The sequence below is a fragment of the Girardinichthys multiradiatus genome, chromosome 10, assembly GCF_021462225.1.
Source record: "Girardinichthys multiradiatus isolate DD_20200921_A chromosome 10, DD_fGirMul_XY1, whole genome shotgun sequence".
Classification (NCBI taxonomy): Eukaryota; Metazoa; Chordata; class Actinopteri; order Cyprinodontiformes; family Goodeidae; genus Girardinichthys; species Girardinichthys multiradiatus.
This window is the reverse complement of record NC_061803.1, coordinates 12,047,321-12,060,999: the sequence shown is the minus strand read 5'-3', so window position 1 is coordinate 12,060,999 and position 13,679 is coordinate 12,047,321. Positions and strand designations below refer to the sequence as shown.

Below are 13,679 nucleotides of genomic sequence, written 5' to 3'. Positions count from 1 at the left end.
TTGTGGAAAGACTTGAAAACCAATGTTATCTCCATCAGAATTACTGAGCTTGAGCTATTTTGGTAAGAAAAATGCATAAAATCAACAATCAACAAATTAAAACCTCTAGAGGTGCAAACTAAGAAATGGTTCTACAAAGTATTTACCTTCCTGGTCTCAATACATAGGCAACGACAGACTTTTTCAGTTTTTATAAAAACATCTTGATTTTCCTGCTGCGTCAAAATTATGCATTACTTTGTGTTGGCTTATCACATAAATCTTCGTAAAGTAAAACGAAGGTTAAATTTGGGATATGATGAAATGTAAAAAAAGTTAAAGTGGCATTAACACTTTTGCAAGGGTACAGATAATCAAAAGACAATGTTTACAATGCATGACCGTGCGATCACTAAATATATTACAACTCTCATTCTAGTTAAAAAACAACCCTTGCATGTTTAGATGTGTTCAATGAAATGTAGCTACATTTTGTCCAGCATTTTGTCCAGCATGTAGCTGGTTGCATTTATTTTTTTTTTAACATGCAGTCAGAGCTTTTATTTTGGCATGCATGAGGTAACTGATTACGCAGGGAATCTGGGACAATTGAATGGAAGCTAAGGGTGTTGATGCGTTAAAAGCGAGAAGAAAACAATTCAGTTTGGCATGACTACACAGACAAAAACAACATGGAACCAGATCCTTTCTGTATAAACATCATTGTCTTATTTCATACACTGAAAAAAACTCTCAAAATGAAGATGATTAATGCTTGAAAAGGTGTACTCCCCAACCAAAGATCTAATGTGCTGCTCCAAGCAAACATTAGATAATTTGCATACATGTTTTTTAAGGCAGCGATTTCTCACACGTTCACACTTTCTTAAATTTATTCACATAATCTGAATGTATGGCTTTAGGAAAATACTTAGCATCAATTTGAATGTTTCATTTGGAATAGGAATAAAAGTCAAGGTATGGCACTAAGCATGTACCACAATAAAATTAAGGTTAGGTAACCTTGAGTAAAAATACCATGGTTTTATGGTATTGACCAAAAAAAGTGAATAAATATGTATGAAGTGATCTTACAGCATTTTGTTTAAAACAGAAAAGCAACAATTATTGTTGTAATTGCAAGGTATTGCGTTATACTAGTATATTTATCTCTTACATTAAATCATCAGAATCAGCTTTATTGCCAACTTCGTACATACAAACAAGGAATTTGACTCCGGTACACTTTGCTCTCTGGTTTTGATTTTATATACATTATACAAATATACACATATATAAATAAAAGGTGCATTTGCAACATCTGCATTCTGTTGTTTTGTACTTTATTGAATGTTCAACAGAGAAAGAGCCTGGGGGAAGAAACTGTCTCTGTAGCAGCAGCCTGAAGGTAAAACTCTAAACAGTTTATGTGCAGGGTGTGTGGGGTCTGCAGAGATTTTGGCAGCTCTTTTCTTGACCCTAGACCTGTATAAGTCCTGGATGGAGGGAAGGTCAGCTCTGATTATTCTCTCTGCAGACCTGATTGTTCGTTGCAGTCTGGACCTGTCCTGTTTTGTGGATGAACCAAACCACACTGAGATGGATAAAGACAGGACAGACTGAATGATGGCAGTGTAGAAGATGACCAGCAGCTCCTGTGGAAGGTTGAACTTCTTGAGTTGCCTCAGGAAGTACAGTCTCTGCTGGGCCTTCTTCCGAACATTGTCTATGTGTGAAGACCATCTCAGGTCCTCAGAGATGGTGGTTCCTAAGAACCTGAAGGGGTCCACAGCTGACACGGTGTTGTTGAGGATGGTGAGGGGGTGTATGGGGGTGGTGTTCTCTGAAAGTCCACCACCATTTCCACAGTCTTGAGTGGGTTGAGTTCAAGGTAGTTTTGAAAACACCAGTGTACCGGCCGATCCACTTCCTGTTTGTATGCAGACTCATCACCGTCCCGGATCAGTCCAATGACAGTGGTGTCATCTGCAAACTTAAGGAGTTTCACGGATGAGTCCGATGAGGTGCAGTTATTTGTGTACAGAGAGAAGAGGAGTGGGGATAGAACACACCCCTGGGGGGCACCAGTACTTATTGATCTGGATCGGGAGAAGATGTTCCCCAGTCTCACCTGCTGCTGTCGGTCCGTCAGGAAGCTGTGGAGGCTGGGACGTTGAGCTGTGTGAGCTTCTGGTGGAGGATGTCTGGTATGATAGTGTTGAAGGCTGAGCTGAAGTCTACAAACAGGATCCTGGCGTACGTCCCTGGGTGGTCGAGGTGTTGCAGGATGAAGTGTAGACCTAAGTTAACAGCATCATCTGCTGACCTGTTTGCTTGGTAAGCAAACTGCAGTGGGTCCAGCAGGGGGCCTGTGATGTCTTTCAGGTGCTTCAGCACCAGCCGCTCAAAGGATTTCATGACCACAGACGTCAGGGCTACAGGCCTGTAGTCATTTAATCCTAGGATGGTGGGTTTCTTGGGCAGTGGGATGATGGTGGATCGAGGCAGGAGGGGACCTCACACTTCTCCAGTGATTTGTTGAAGATCGGAGCAAGTTGATTTGCACAAAATTATTTGAATATGACACCTAGATTTAAACAAAAATTCTGACAAACGAGCTAAATGTAAAAGTTGTATTAAAATAGACATGCTTATCGTGCAGAATGTTGTACCTTTCTGCTGTTTAGCTCAATAGAATAACTCTGGGAGTATAACAAACTGAGGTTAGCTTGGCAATTAGTTGGGCTATCTGCACAAGTAGCTAGCCTACAGTCAACTGCTTTACGGATGTACCGCTTGTAGCTTCCCAGCCGTGGTTTTAAAATAAGAGTTAAGGCTTTTGTAAACCTTTTACACAGGTCCTTACGTGAGTCAGTTCTATCGTCAATATGAACATTTCTTATATTGCCACTTCAGGCAAACAGCACCCACTGCAGTTTTCATTTTCAACAGTAGATGCTGCTGCAGAGGAAAGCCTGAAAGCCTGCCTGTATTCAACAATTCGTCACAAAAGAACAATAGAGAACAAGTGCCTTTCTCATTTCCAGCTCTAGATACATTTGACCTTAAAAGTGTTACTTTTCAGTTTTTTTAAGTATATCTTAAATTTTGCAATTCATATTCCTTTTGTGGTTTTCAACTATAACTATGGTTTAAACTCTATCATGCTCTTCCTGTTTGGTGCAAGCCTCCTGCACTGCATTTGGAAAGTTACAAACATCGAGATTTGAACAACTGGCAAAAAAGGCAGACTACACCCATCCTACAGGCTCTGTGCAATTGTTCGTGTCGCCTGATGTCCTTCGCAGGCCAGAAAAGGCAGACATAAATTCCTAAAGTGGTTGCATTTTTTCAGTCAGCTGACCAGGACTTCACACCAACAAGTGGGGAATCATTATGTTCCTCTTTGCTCCATACAGTGGGGGAAAACTCCAGTTACTCTTCCACCTTCTCTGGTATCTCATTCAAAAAGCTTTAAGCTATATGATGAATGAATGCTGAATGAAGCTTTAAAATACCGGTACTTTAATAAAAGTCATGGCGCTAAGTTCGTTTCCACTGCGTCACTTTCTGTCCTTTTGGTGACCAGAAATATTTCCAGCCATATTTCTTATAAATGAGAGATAGGCCCAGTAGCTGTCTTTCAGCCACCTGACCAGCAGTGTTAAGCTGTAATTCAGGTGCCCATTGCTCTATCCAACCAGGTGGAGAAAACTCCAGTCACTCTGGCATTTTCTTTGGCATCTCATTAAAAGGACTTTAAAACCTTAAGTATGACAGAAAGTTGTTGTGATGTTTAACCATCTCTGTTTTTATTAAGAATTGTCAGTTTTATTCAGTGCTAAAGAGAGAGTATTTGGATAATTGGTTCAGCTCTCACCGCTGTGACCCTGTTAGTACTCGTCAATCCGTCACATAAGTTGCTTAGAAAACCGCAATACTTTTTGGAAACCTTTCGTTTTATGCTCCCTTATAAATGAGAACCCTGCCCATAACAGAAGTCCTGAAAATGTGGTCAGCAGTCAGAAATAACTGTAGCTGGTGTGCAGATTGTTTCACACTGTGATATTAAACAAATGTTTGTCTTGTGCATTTGGGACTGTTTTGTTCGTAGTTAAATTCTTGAGGAAATGATGCAGGGCATTTCCAGTACAAGAAACAAAAGACTCACTATGTAGACAAAATATTTTTTATAGTATGATCCAGGCGGCCCTCATACCCGAACTCTGGGAAACAGAAACATTACAAAGATGCTGACTTTTACACAAATCTCTCACGATGTCTATATTTTATTTGGCCTGATTTGGTATATCTGGTAGTTCTCTTGGTTTAGCAGTTACTCTCTGTACAGAAGCTAAAGAACGCACATTTAGATTTGAGCCCTAAGATTTCTTCCACTTACCACAGTTAATAAATTGCAAAGAAAAAAGAGACAAGATTTGGAAATGTAAAGGCCCCAGCCTTGATTAGAGCATGTCTATAATCTTCAACGGATAAGGATAGGAACTCTCATTATTTCGTCAATTATCTGTCTTGGCACGTTAAAGCTGTGCTCAAGAAAAAGAGATAAAACTCTTTTTTTTATGGTGCAATGAACTAGTATTTGCCCCCTTTCATATTTGCTCACACCTAAGTGTTTCAGATGACTATTGTGCAACCGCAATAACCGTCCCCTATGAAAGACATTGTTGCATGGGGGGAAAAAATTAGGCAGTTGAACAGTAGGAAGCTATATACACTGCTCAAAAAAATGCATTATGGAGGTCGTCAGCTCGGCCCGCACGAGACGGCAGCTGCTGCAGCAACGCTCCAAAGGGGAAGAGGGCATGAGCGAGGGTGAGGAGGACACCTGGGTGTTCCCCCTGGGCATCTGGCTGGATGAGCAGGTCACACAGGTGAGCCTCTTCTGGCTGGTTCTGGTTTATATACACTGCTCAAAAAAATAAAGGGAAACACTTAAACAACACAATATAACTCCAAGTCAAACTTCTGTGAAAACAAACTGTCCACTTAGGAAGCAACACTGATTGACAATCAATTTCACATGTTGTTGTGCAAATGGAAAAGACAACAGGGGGAAATCTTTGGCGATTAGCAAGACACTCAATAAAGGAGTGGTTCTGCAGGTGGGGACCACAGACCACTTCTCAGTACCTGTCCTTTCTGGCTGATGTTTTGGTCACTTTTGAATGTTGGTGGTGCTTTCACACTCGTGGTAGCATGAGACGGACTCTACAACCCACACAAGTGGCTCAGGTAGTGCAGCTCATCCAGGACGGCACATCAATGTGAGCTGTGGCATGAAGGGTTCCATGTGCTTGCCAGAGGTAGCCTGACTGCCATTAGGTACCAAGATGAGATCCTCAGACCCCTTGCGAGACCATATGCTGGTGCGGTTGGCCCTGGGTTCCTCCTAATGCAGGACAATGCTAGACCTCATGTGGCTGGAGTGTGTCAGCAGTTCCTGCAAGATGAAGACATTGAAGCTATGGACTGGCCCGCCCGTTCCCCAGACCTGAATCCTATTGAGCACATCTGGGACATCATGTCTCGCTCCATCCACCAACGTCACGTTGCACCACAGACTGTCCAGAAGTTGGCGGATGCTTTAGTTCAGGTCTGGGAGGAGATCCCTCAGGAGACCATCCACAGTCTCATCAGGAGCATGCCCAGGCGTTGTAGGGAGGTCATAGAGGCACATGGAGGCCACACACAATACTGAGCCTCATTTTGACTTGTTTTAAGGACATTACATCAAAGTTGGATCAGCCTGTAGTGTGTTTTTCCACTTTAATTTTGTGTGTGACTCCCAATCCAGGCTTCTTTTGGTTAATAAGTTTGATTTCCATTGATGATTTTTGTGTGATTTTGTTGTCATCACATTCAACTTTGTACAGAACAAAGTATTCAATGAGAATATTTCATTCATTCACATCTAGGATGTGTTATTTTGAGTGTTCCCTTTATTTTTTTGAGCAGTGTATTACAAACTAAAGATCGAGACAAGAGATTTCGCCTCGAGGTTTTTTTCTTTCTGATGCGTGTCATTTGAGGAATCGTTGTAGCCCTTGTCTTGTCATAACTAACCAACATAAAAACAGCCTTTCCAGTTTGCTGAACAGACAATGAAAGCTATTGAAAAAACCAGGATGCAATTCCTTTTAATGATGTCGGGTCACCTGAGATATCTTGGCCAGCTTTGAATGCTGAGAATGAGGGATGTTTTTTAACCTGCATGCTTATCAGTGGAAATCTGGCATAGCAACATACCAGAGCAAATGGGTCCTTTGTTTAGTTAACTTACCACCTAAAGCCGAGAATTGTTACCGGAGGCCACGAGGTCACTTTATGCTAATTACTTTGTGTGTTTCTTCCTGCTTCACGATTAGATCTCTTCTTTACTATCATATCATGGAACCTCCTGTGTTAGTGACATTCAAAGGTCAAAGTGAGCTTCTTGTCTCTCTCATCACACCGCCTTATCTTTTACAACTTACGGAAAGCAGATCTGAAATCACAAGCCTTCAGTGACATAACTAAGTCTACGAGCTGTATGTAATCTCATTTCATAACTTTTCCACTGCACTAAAAACAAGATAATTCTGTGCAAATGAGGGTGACATGAGGACGTATTTGTTATTTGTTTTATAAGATATGAATTGTTTATAATTTTGTTCCAATCTCATCAAACAGGGAAGTCCCTCTACCGTTCTGCACATGCTTAACAACATCATTGTTTGGCCCGAATAGTTTTTAGTTGCAAACAGTGAGCATTAATACATTTTTGTCACGAGGGAACCAGTCGGAGAGGCTCATGTCCCAGTTTAACACTTGCTTTTACTACCTTTATTAAACTGTTTGCATCGTCATGATTCTGTTATTTATATTTCATGTGTCTCCTGCCTTGGTGGAAGCTGTTTGTAAACAGGAGGTGTTAAATGTTTCTAATTTCTCGATCTGTATTTTTGCTGTTACTCCTTCTGGAACGGGGTTCCTGCGCCTGTGATTAAAACAATAATAATGAGTATATTTTGACCGTTCAGCCAGAGTTTTGGACTCCTTTATAGGTTTCTTCTGCTTTTGCTTATTTGTTTTTAGATCATTTTAATATCAGACAAAGAAGTCTGTGGTTGTAACAATACCTGTTTTCTGCAGGTCAGCTGTGCTGCTGCTGGCTCCGCTGCTCGCTGAAACCGAGCCAGCTCCACGCCATGTTTCCAGGCCCACCGGGTCAGCCGGAGTTCAGGGTTCGGATGGTCTTTGCACCCACTTCCGATGGATGGCAGAGCAAGTACCTGCCTTCCTGGTGCCGGGGGCTCACGTCAAGATCCTGACGTCACCAGACCAGTTTTACCAGGCAATGAAGGTTCGAGACATTTGTTCACACATTTCAAAAGTGTGGTTAAAGTATGACATGTTAAATGCTGCCAGTTTAATGTCACCGCTTTTGTAATCTGTTCAAGAAAAACTAAACAAGATAAATGTCAGCATTCTGATGCTGTGACACATTCATTCAAGGACGTTGTTCAGACATGAAGACATTTCAAACATAGAAAAAATGGTGTCTAAAATCACCAATAATTTCATAGGAATGCACAGAAAGCTCTGCTGCAAGAAAAAAAAAACTGTTTCTAGTGATCATTGGGCAAGAGGTGGGGTATACACTGGAGGGATCAACAGTCCATCGTACAGCAACACAGAGAAGCAGGAAAAACAATCAGGCAATCTAGACAGACCAATTTACACTAAGAGTCATTTTTTTACACTGTGGGAGATGCATGTGGAGAACCTGCAAACTCCATGCAAGGGAGTTGACTCATGTCCAGGTTTCTTCAAAGAGTCATTATCTTTGGTAATGGCTGTGGACAGGAAAGATTAACTGCAGCACTCTGTATATACGTTGGAATTTAGTTGTTTGTGGCAATGAAAAATGTTACAGTTTTGGAACTTTAGATATATTTCCTACTTATAGTTTTGACTATATAAAGACTGCTGGAGCAATCAGATTCTCTTGATCCAAAATGCAGTTTACTGGTTCTTTATTTTGGAAAATTAAAACAAAATGGCACAAAAAGCTGTTTAACAACACACATGGAGAAAAAATCTAGGTAAAGCAAAATAATTTTGATTTTTATGTCTTTTTGGTTTTTTTTTATTCTGTAAAATTAAACTTAACACAATATCTTCCTATCTTTGTGATGGTTTTGCTTTGATTTGCTGTTCATCTGAATTGGGATTTGGTCTGAAATGTTTGAGAACCACTAATATGAAGTAAAATGGGAGGACAGCTTTAGTCGGAAAAAAGATGGTCGCAAATTTCCTGCAACTGCAGGACTGGATGGCCATGCTTGCTTCTATTTATTGCAATTGGCTTTGTGAGTCTTGCAGAAACGAAGAACTGTGTGCAAATATGCAAAAATAGAGCAAATTGCATAGCTTTGGTGTTTTTTACAGCTAATCTTCACATCTCAGTTTTACTTTAGCCCGTCCATGAGAAAATGTGATTATTATTCATCTGGATAATTATAATTTAAAGGTGTGATGCAATGATGTACTGTTTTTACTCAGTGAGGATTATAAATACAGAAGCTTGACATGTTTCACCTGAAAAATGAGCTGTTATACACTTCAAATGGTAAGGGTTATGAAACACCTTTGCTCTGGTTAAAAGGATGTTGCCAAAATTACACTCATACCAGTAAGTGTGTGAGTGTAATTTACAGTTCAGCCACTCCCATGCAACTTTTAGTAATGGGTGGGTTTCATGTGAAAACTTTTTGGCATGATTTCCAAAGTGTTCTTTTGCAGTACCGTCACAAGCTCTTTTGCTGTTATCTGTAAGCAAGAACAATTCCTGTGGTCAAAACTGGTTTTAAAACGAGTAAAGTGGCTCAGTAGGAAGAGTAGTCGTCTTGCAGGGTTGTGGGTTCGATTCCAGCGTCCTCCTGCCATATGCCGATGTGCCCCTGGGCAAGGCACTGCGTATTGGTGTATGAATGTGTGAATGTTAGTGAGTGCAATTGGGTGAATGTGACTCTAGTGTAAAGCGCTTTGAGTGGTCTGTATGACTGGAAAAGCACTATATAAGTTCAGTCCATTTACCATTTACCAACACCAGCAAGGTACATTAGCAGAGTGGTGTAAAACAACAGAGTTTGTTTAACGTTTTAAACGTAATGAATTAGTTTAATTATTTTTCTTAAAGATTATCTTCCAAATCCTTAATTATAATAGTACATTGTTTTTGACACAGACCTTTGTTTAATATTGAGCCTACCAAAGTATCATGATGGCTTATTCAGAGCCTCATTTAGATGGCTCATTTTATTCTTAAAATGTCAGTGTAACATTTAGCCTTTATTTTTAAATTCAGTCTTTTCCTTGCAGCTTCGATGGGCTCCTGCCTTTTGGTTCTGAACAGAGTTTGTGCATACTTGGGTTTTTAGACATTCATTTAAGAAAACAGCAACCAGCGAGAGCTGAAGGGTAAAGCAGTGCAGTAAAGCTGAAAATAAAACACAAGGTATTGTAGAGATTGTGAAGTACCTGCTGAATCTTCTGTTACTACATTATAGCTGTCTTGTAAGCTGTATTTTACAGGAACGAATATAAACTCTGATCATGTAAATGTCTGTTTTAAGTTGTAGTTCCTGCTTCTAAAATCTAATTTTAGTTCACGTAACAAAATCCTCAGTATATCTGCCTACTACACATAAAACTCCTGTTAATTACATAAAGGACTTAGTGGTACTTCAAATGCATTGAATATTTCCAGTTACATTTTGCCTGAATAAACATCAGCATGATGCAGTTCAAAACACTCCAAAAATTTTATATATTTTTTTGATGTGTCCTGTGCAGCAGAGTAGAACTCAGAATTGTTGTCTGTGTGCCAAGAACTGCTTTGGGATTATTTCAATTGCAATGGAGATGGAAACGAAAAGGAAAACAATTAAGCAAGAAAGAGAGCGAAGTCGGGCAAAAAGGAAAAAGGGAGAGAAGTAGAAAAGAATGGAAGAGAGAAAGAAGGATGAAGAAATTACACGATAACACCCTGCTTGCTTCTACACCTGTAGAAACATGTATAAAAACAGCAATGTTACCAAAAAATGCACGGTACTAATTAATGCAATTTGGTGGTAACTGCGGCTCAGTATAGAACATCTCTGTATCTGTTAACTCCTGAACCCAAACCTCTGTGGATGTGTGAGTAAGCTTGTGTGTATATAAGTTTTGTCCATAACAATATGCAATAACGAGTGTGAGGACCCACAGACCTGCCCCCCTGGACCCGAGACAGACACGGAGGAGCTCTGAGCCACAGACATCCAAAGGCCTCTCAGAGCACAGGAACCCTGGGAGGACCACCGCTGGGACTACCACAACCCCTCCAGAGAAGAGCAGAGGAGAGCCCCAGGGGAACCATCCAGCAGCCACAGTGCAGAAACACCAGAGAACTGCAGCGATGAGCACACAGGCCCCGCTGGCAGCCGTCCACGCCGGAGCAGATCCAGCCATGGACCCAGAAACCCGAGACTCCGGGGCACATCTCCCCTAAGCAGAGGCCCGACAGAGCCAGGGGGCCCAGGCCCCGGCAAGCAGCCACTGGGACTGAGCTGGCACACACCAAAGCACCCAGCCTCGGACACCAAAAACCACCAATGCAAATGTGGGCAGAGGCACCAGCCACCGACAGGGAGTGTGGCGGGGAAGAAATAGCTGATCCAGGGGAGGGAGCAGCCCAAGACCCAACCGTACACAAAAACAGGCGCACGCAGTCACAATCACACATTCCCACCCTCATGCGTACACATAAAAAACATTCTCACACCCAACGTAAAGACACACAATGGACGTCACACACTCATTCACACTCCCCATACGTAAACTATATGTCCAGGTACTGATACCCCAGAGGGGCAACCAGGCCCAGGACGTGCTCCCCTTTATTCCGGGAACGAGACAGGCAAGCCACCCCAGCACCAGACTAGTGCAAACACCGCCCGAACCCGAACAGCCCTGGCCCAGACCCTGACCCCCTTCCCCATCTGGAGAGGGGTCATGAACAACATACCTGGTCCAAAGGAGCCCTCCAACCAGAGATTCTCCAGGATAAAGCAGTCCCAAACCCCCCCTCCCCCAATGAATTTGGATCTCAACCCCATGAGCCTCGCACCCCTAATGAATCCCAACATGAATTTCCCCACAGGGCTAACACATCCCCCCGAGCCCAAACGCCATGAATCCCCTCCCCACAGGGGCACACCCCCACAGATGAGCTCCACCCCCCGAAAAGCCGATGAAGACACATTCACACAGCGCAAGCTCCACACCCAGCCCCGCTCCACGCAGCTCCTCCGCACCCTTCCCCCATCATACAGCGCACCGCGACAGCAAGGCAAGAACCCTGTACAATGCCACCCCAGCCTCCGCCCACAAGCGCAACAGAGCAGACACCACCGAGCACTGTACTCACAACGGACCCCCTGGCCCCACACCAAGATGGGACAAACTCACCCTGCAAGAGGTCCCCGGCTGGTGGCATGCATCTGGGGCCGACGGCCACCACCATGCCCCCACAACCACACAAGTACACCACACTGTCACATGAACCAGCTCGGCTCCACCGTCAACACTCAGCCAATACAAATGCCGGTGACCACACATCCAAAAAGAGGACACAACCCCACACACTGCAACCCTTCCATGCCACCCTCCAGACCCAACCCTACTCCACACCTGACATGACAGCCAGTGGAGTCCTAACCAGCAGCCCCAGCCCCCCTGTCCATGACAGAGATGCATGCTCCACTGCTATTGGTTAGCAAGGATTTGTTTTAGGGTGCTTGCAATGACCTCACAAAAAGTACCCACCAGCCTTATTGGAGAACAAACAACGAGCGTAACAATGCTGACACATGCAGAAATATTGTAAAATGCAATTAAAAGGAACATAATGTGGTTTTAAAAAAAATTCAACAGTTAATTGTTGGACTAAACCCAAACCAGATGACAAATTGCAAATGTAGTTCAGATTATGAGTGCGTAGGCTGCCAAACATTTCATACATTGACATGGAGAGCTACTTGCAGTTGTCAGTGAAAGGCACATACCAGGTCTAGATAGGTAAGAAATGTGTCAGAGGCTTACGCAAAACTGGCTGCTATTACCAGCAAGGTAATAACGTTTGGCAAGTGCTTACGTCCACAACTTTCTCAAGCTGTTTGAGTTTTGAAAATAAATGACCATCTTACATTTGTAATATACCGGTAGGCTTAGTGTCAGGTAAGATAACTGTCAAAAAAAACTTTTGCATAGGTGTCTGAATTTGTAAATATGATTTGTACTCGTAAATTTGTGATTCGTACTATTAGTGTTGCAAAGGTGTATTCATAACTTCTAAACTTGTATTCTAACAGATGAAACATCTGATGTCACATGTATGTATGAGTTGTCAATAAGGCACAAATACAACTCTTAAATTTATTCATGTTTATTTATCTTACATTTACAAATTTAGACACCTAAGCATACGTTTTTACTGACGGTTATCTTACCCTATAGCTTAGGCCTTGATCTCAAGCACTGGTCTGATGATGTCCAAAAAAATAAACTACTTCAGGAAATATGACAGTAACAGAAACTAACCTGATATGGGCTGTTATTAGCAAACGAGGACATGATGTAGTATTGAATCATAGCTATAATTCCCTTTTCTCCAGAGCTATTTTATGAAAACCAGAACATTTCTGTCTTGATAATTTCTCAGCTTACTCACCCTGATTTGTATAATAGTTGTAAAATTGTAATAATTAAATGGATGTTGGCAATGGCTAACGTTAGTGTGCTGATGTTAGGATATGGTTTGTTTGGAATATTGTACTTCACAACTAACCTTGACATTGGGTTTACTGCATCACGTTACAAATTATTTTGGTAATTTGTCACCACTAGTGGGAAAAATCCATTATGGTTCAAATTTTAAACACTATTATAAAATGGCTGACTACTAAATTAGGTGAACACAACCGGGGTGCCTTAATAAACTGCAATGAAGACACAGTAGGGTCAAAATGTCCATTTCTGTTCTACAATTGGCTTCACCCTGCTTTATATTTTGCAAGTATCTTGTACTTTAGCTTTGGTATTTGCTCGATGATTATGCACAATGATTCAACAAAAACAGGCAATAAAAAAGTGCAATATAATAATACCTTATCAGGCTGTACAAACACAAAGTGTGCAATCATTTGGAGTAAACAGACGCAACTAACAAAGTAGTAAAACAATTCCATAAAAACACAATTAAAAGAAAATAATAAAAACTCACTGAGTCTTTAACAACATCTTAAAGGTTTCAAATATTTTAACAGTGATTTTGTAAAAATTACTTCAGAACTAAATACATGTTAGGTTTGTTGAACAGAACCTTCCTTATTCAAATCTAATTGAATCTACTGAGGCTACAACAGAAGAAGGGTCAGGAAATGCAATTAAGTCACTACAACTCCAGGCAAAATATGTGAAATCACTACTCTCACTATGTGCTTCAGGTTAGATGAGTTTGCACATTGATACCATGGTCATTAAAGCAGGTATTGGTACTTTTTGCATTGTGGCCATGAAACAGGTTTTATTGGAAAATGACTTTGGGGTCTTCATGAAGTTTGTCAGTAGAGCAAAGCTTGTAAAAATTCCTG

General features: G+C 41.5%; 1 protein-coding gene across 4 annotated transcripts in view; it reads left to right on the top strand.

The window, feature by feature from the left end:
• LOC124875569 (CDP-diacylglycerol--glycerol-3-phosphate 3-phosphatidyltransferase, mitochondrial) overlaps positions 1 to 13,679 on the top strand; it is a 35,506-nt gene that overhangs the window by 1,421 nt on the left and 20,406 nt on the right. For all 4 annotated transcript variants that reach the window (XM_047377791.1, XM_047377790.1, XM_047377789.1 and 1 more), the window contains exon 2: positions 7,135 to 7,345. In XM_047377791.1, the coding sequence (XP_047233747.1) occupies positions 7,135 to 7,345 (211 nt within the window). The remainder of the gene's footprint in view (positions 1 to 7,134; positions 7,346 to 13,679) is intronic.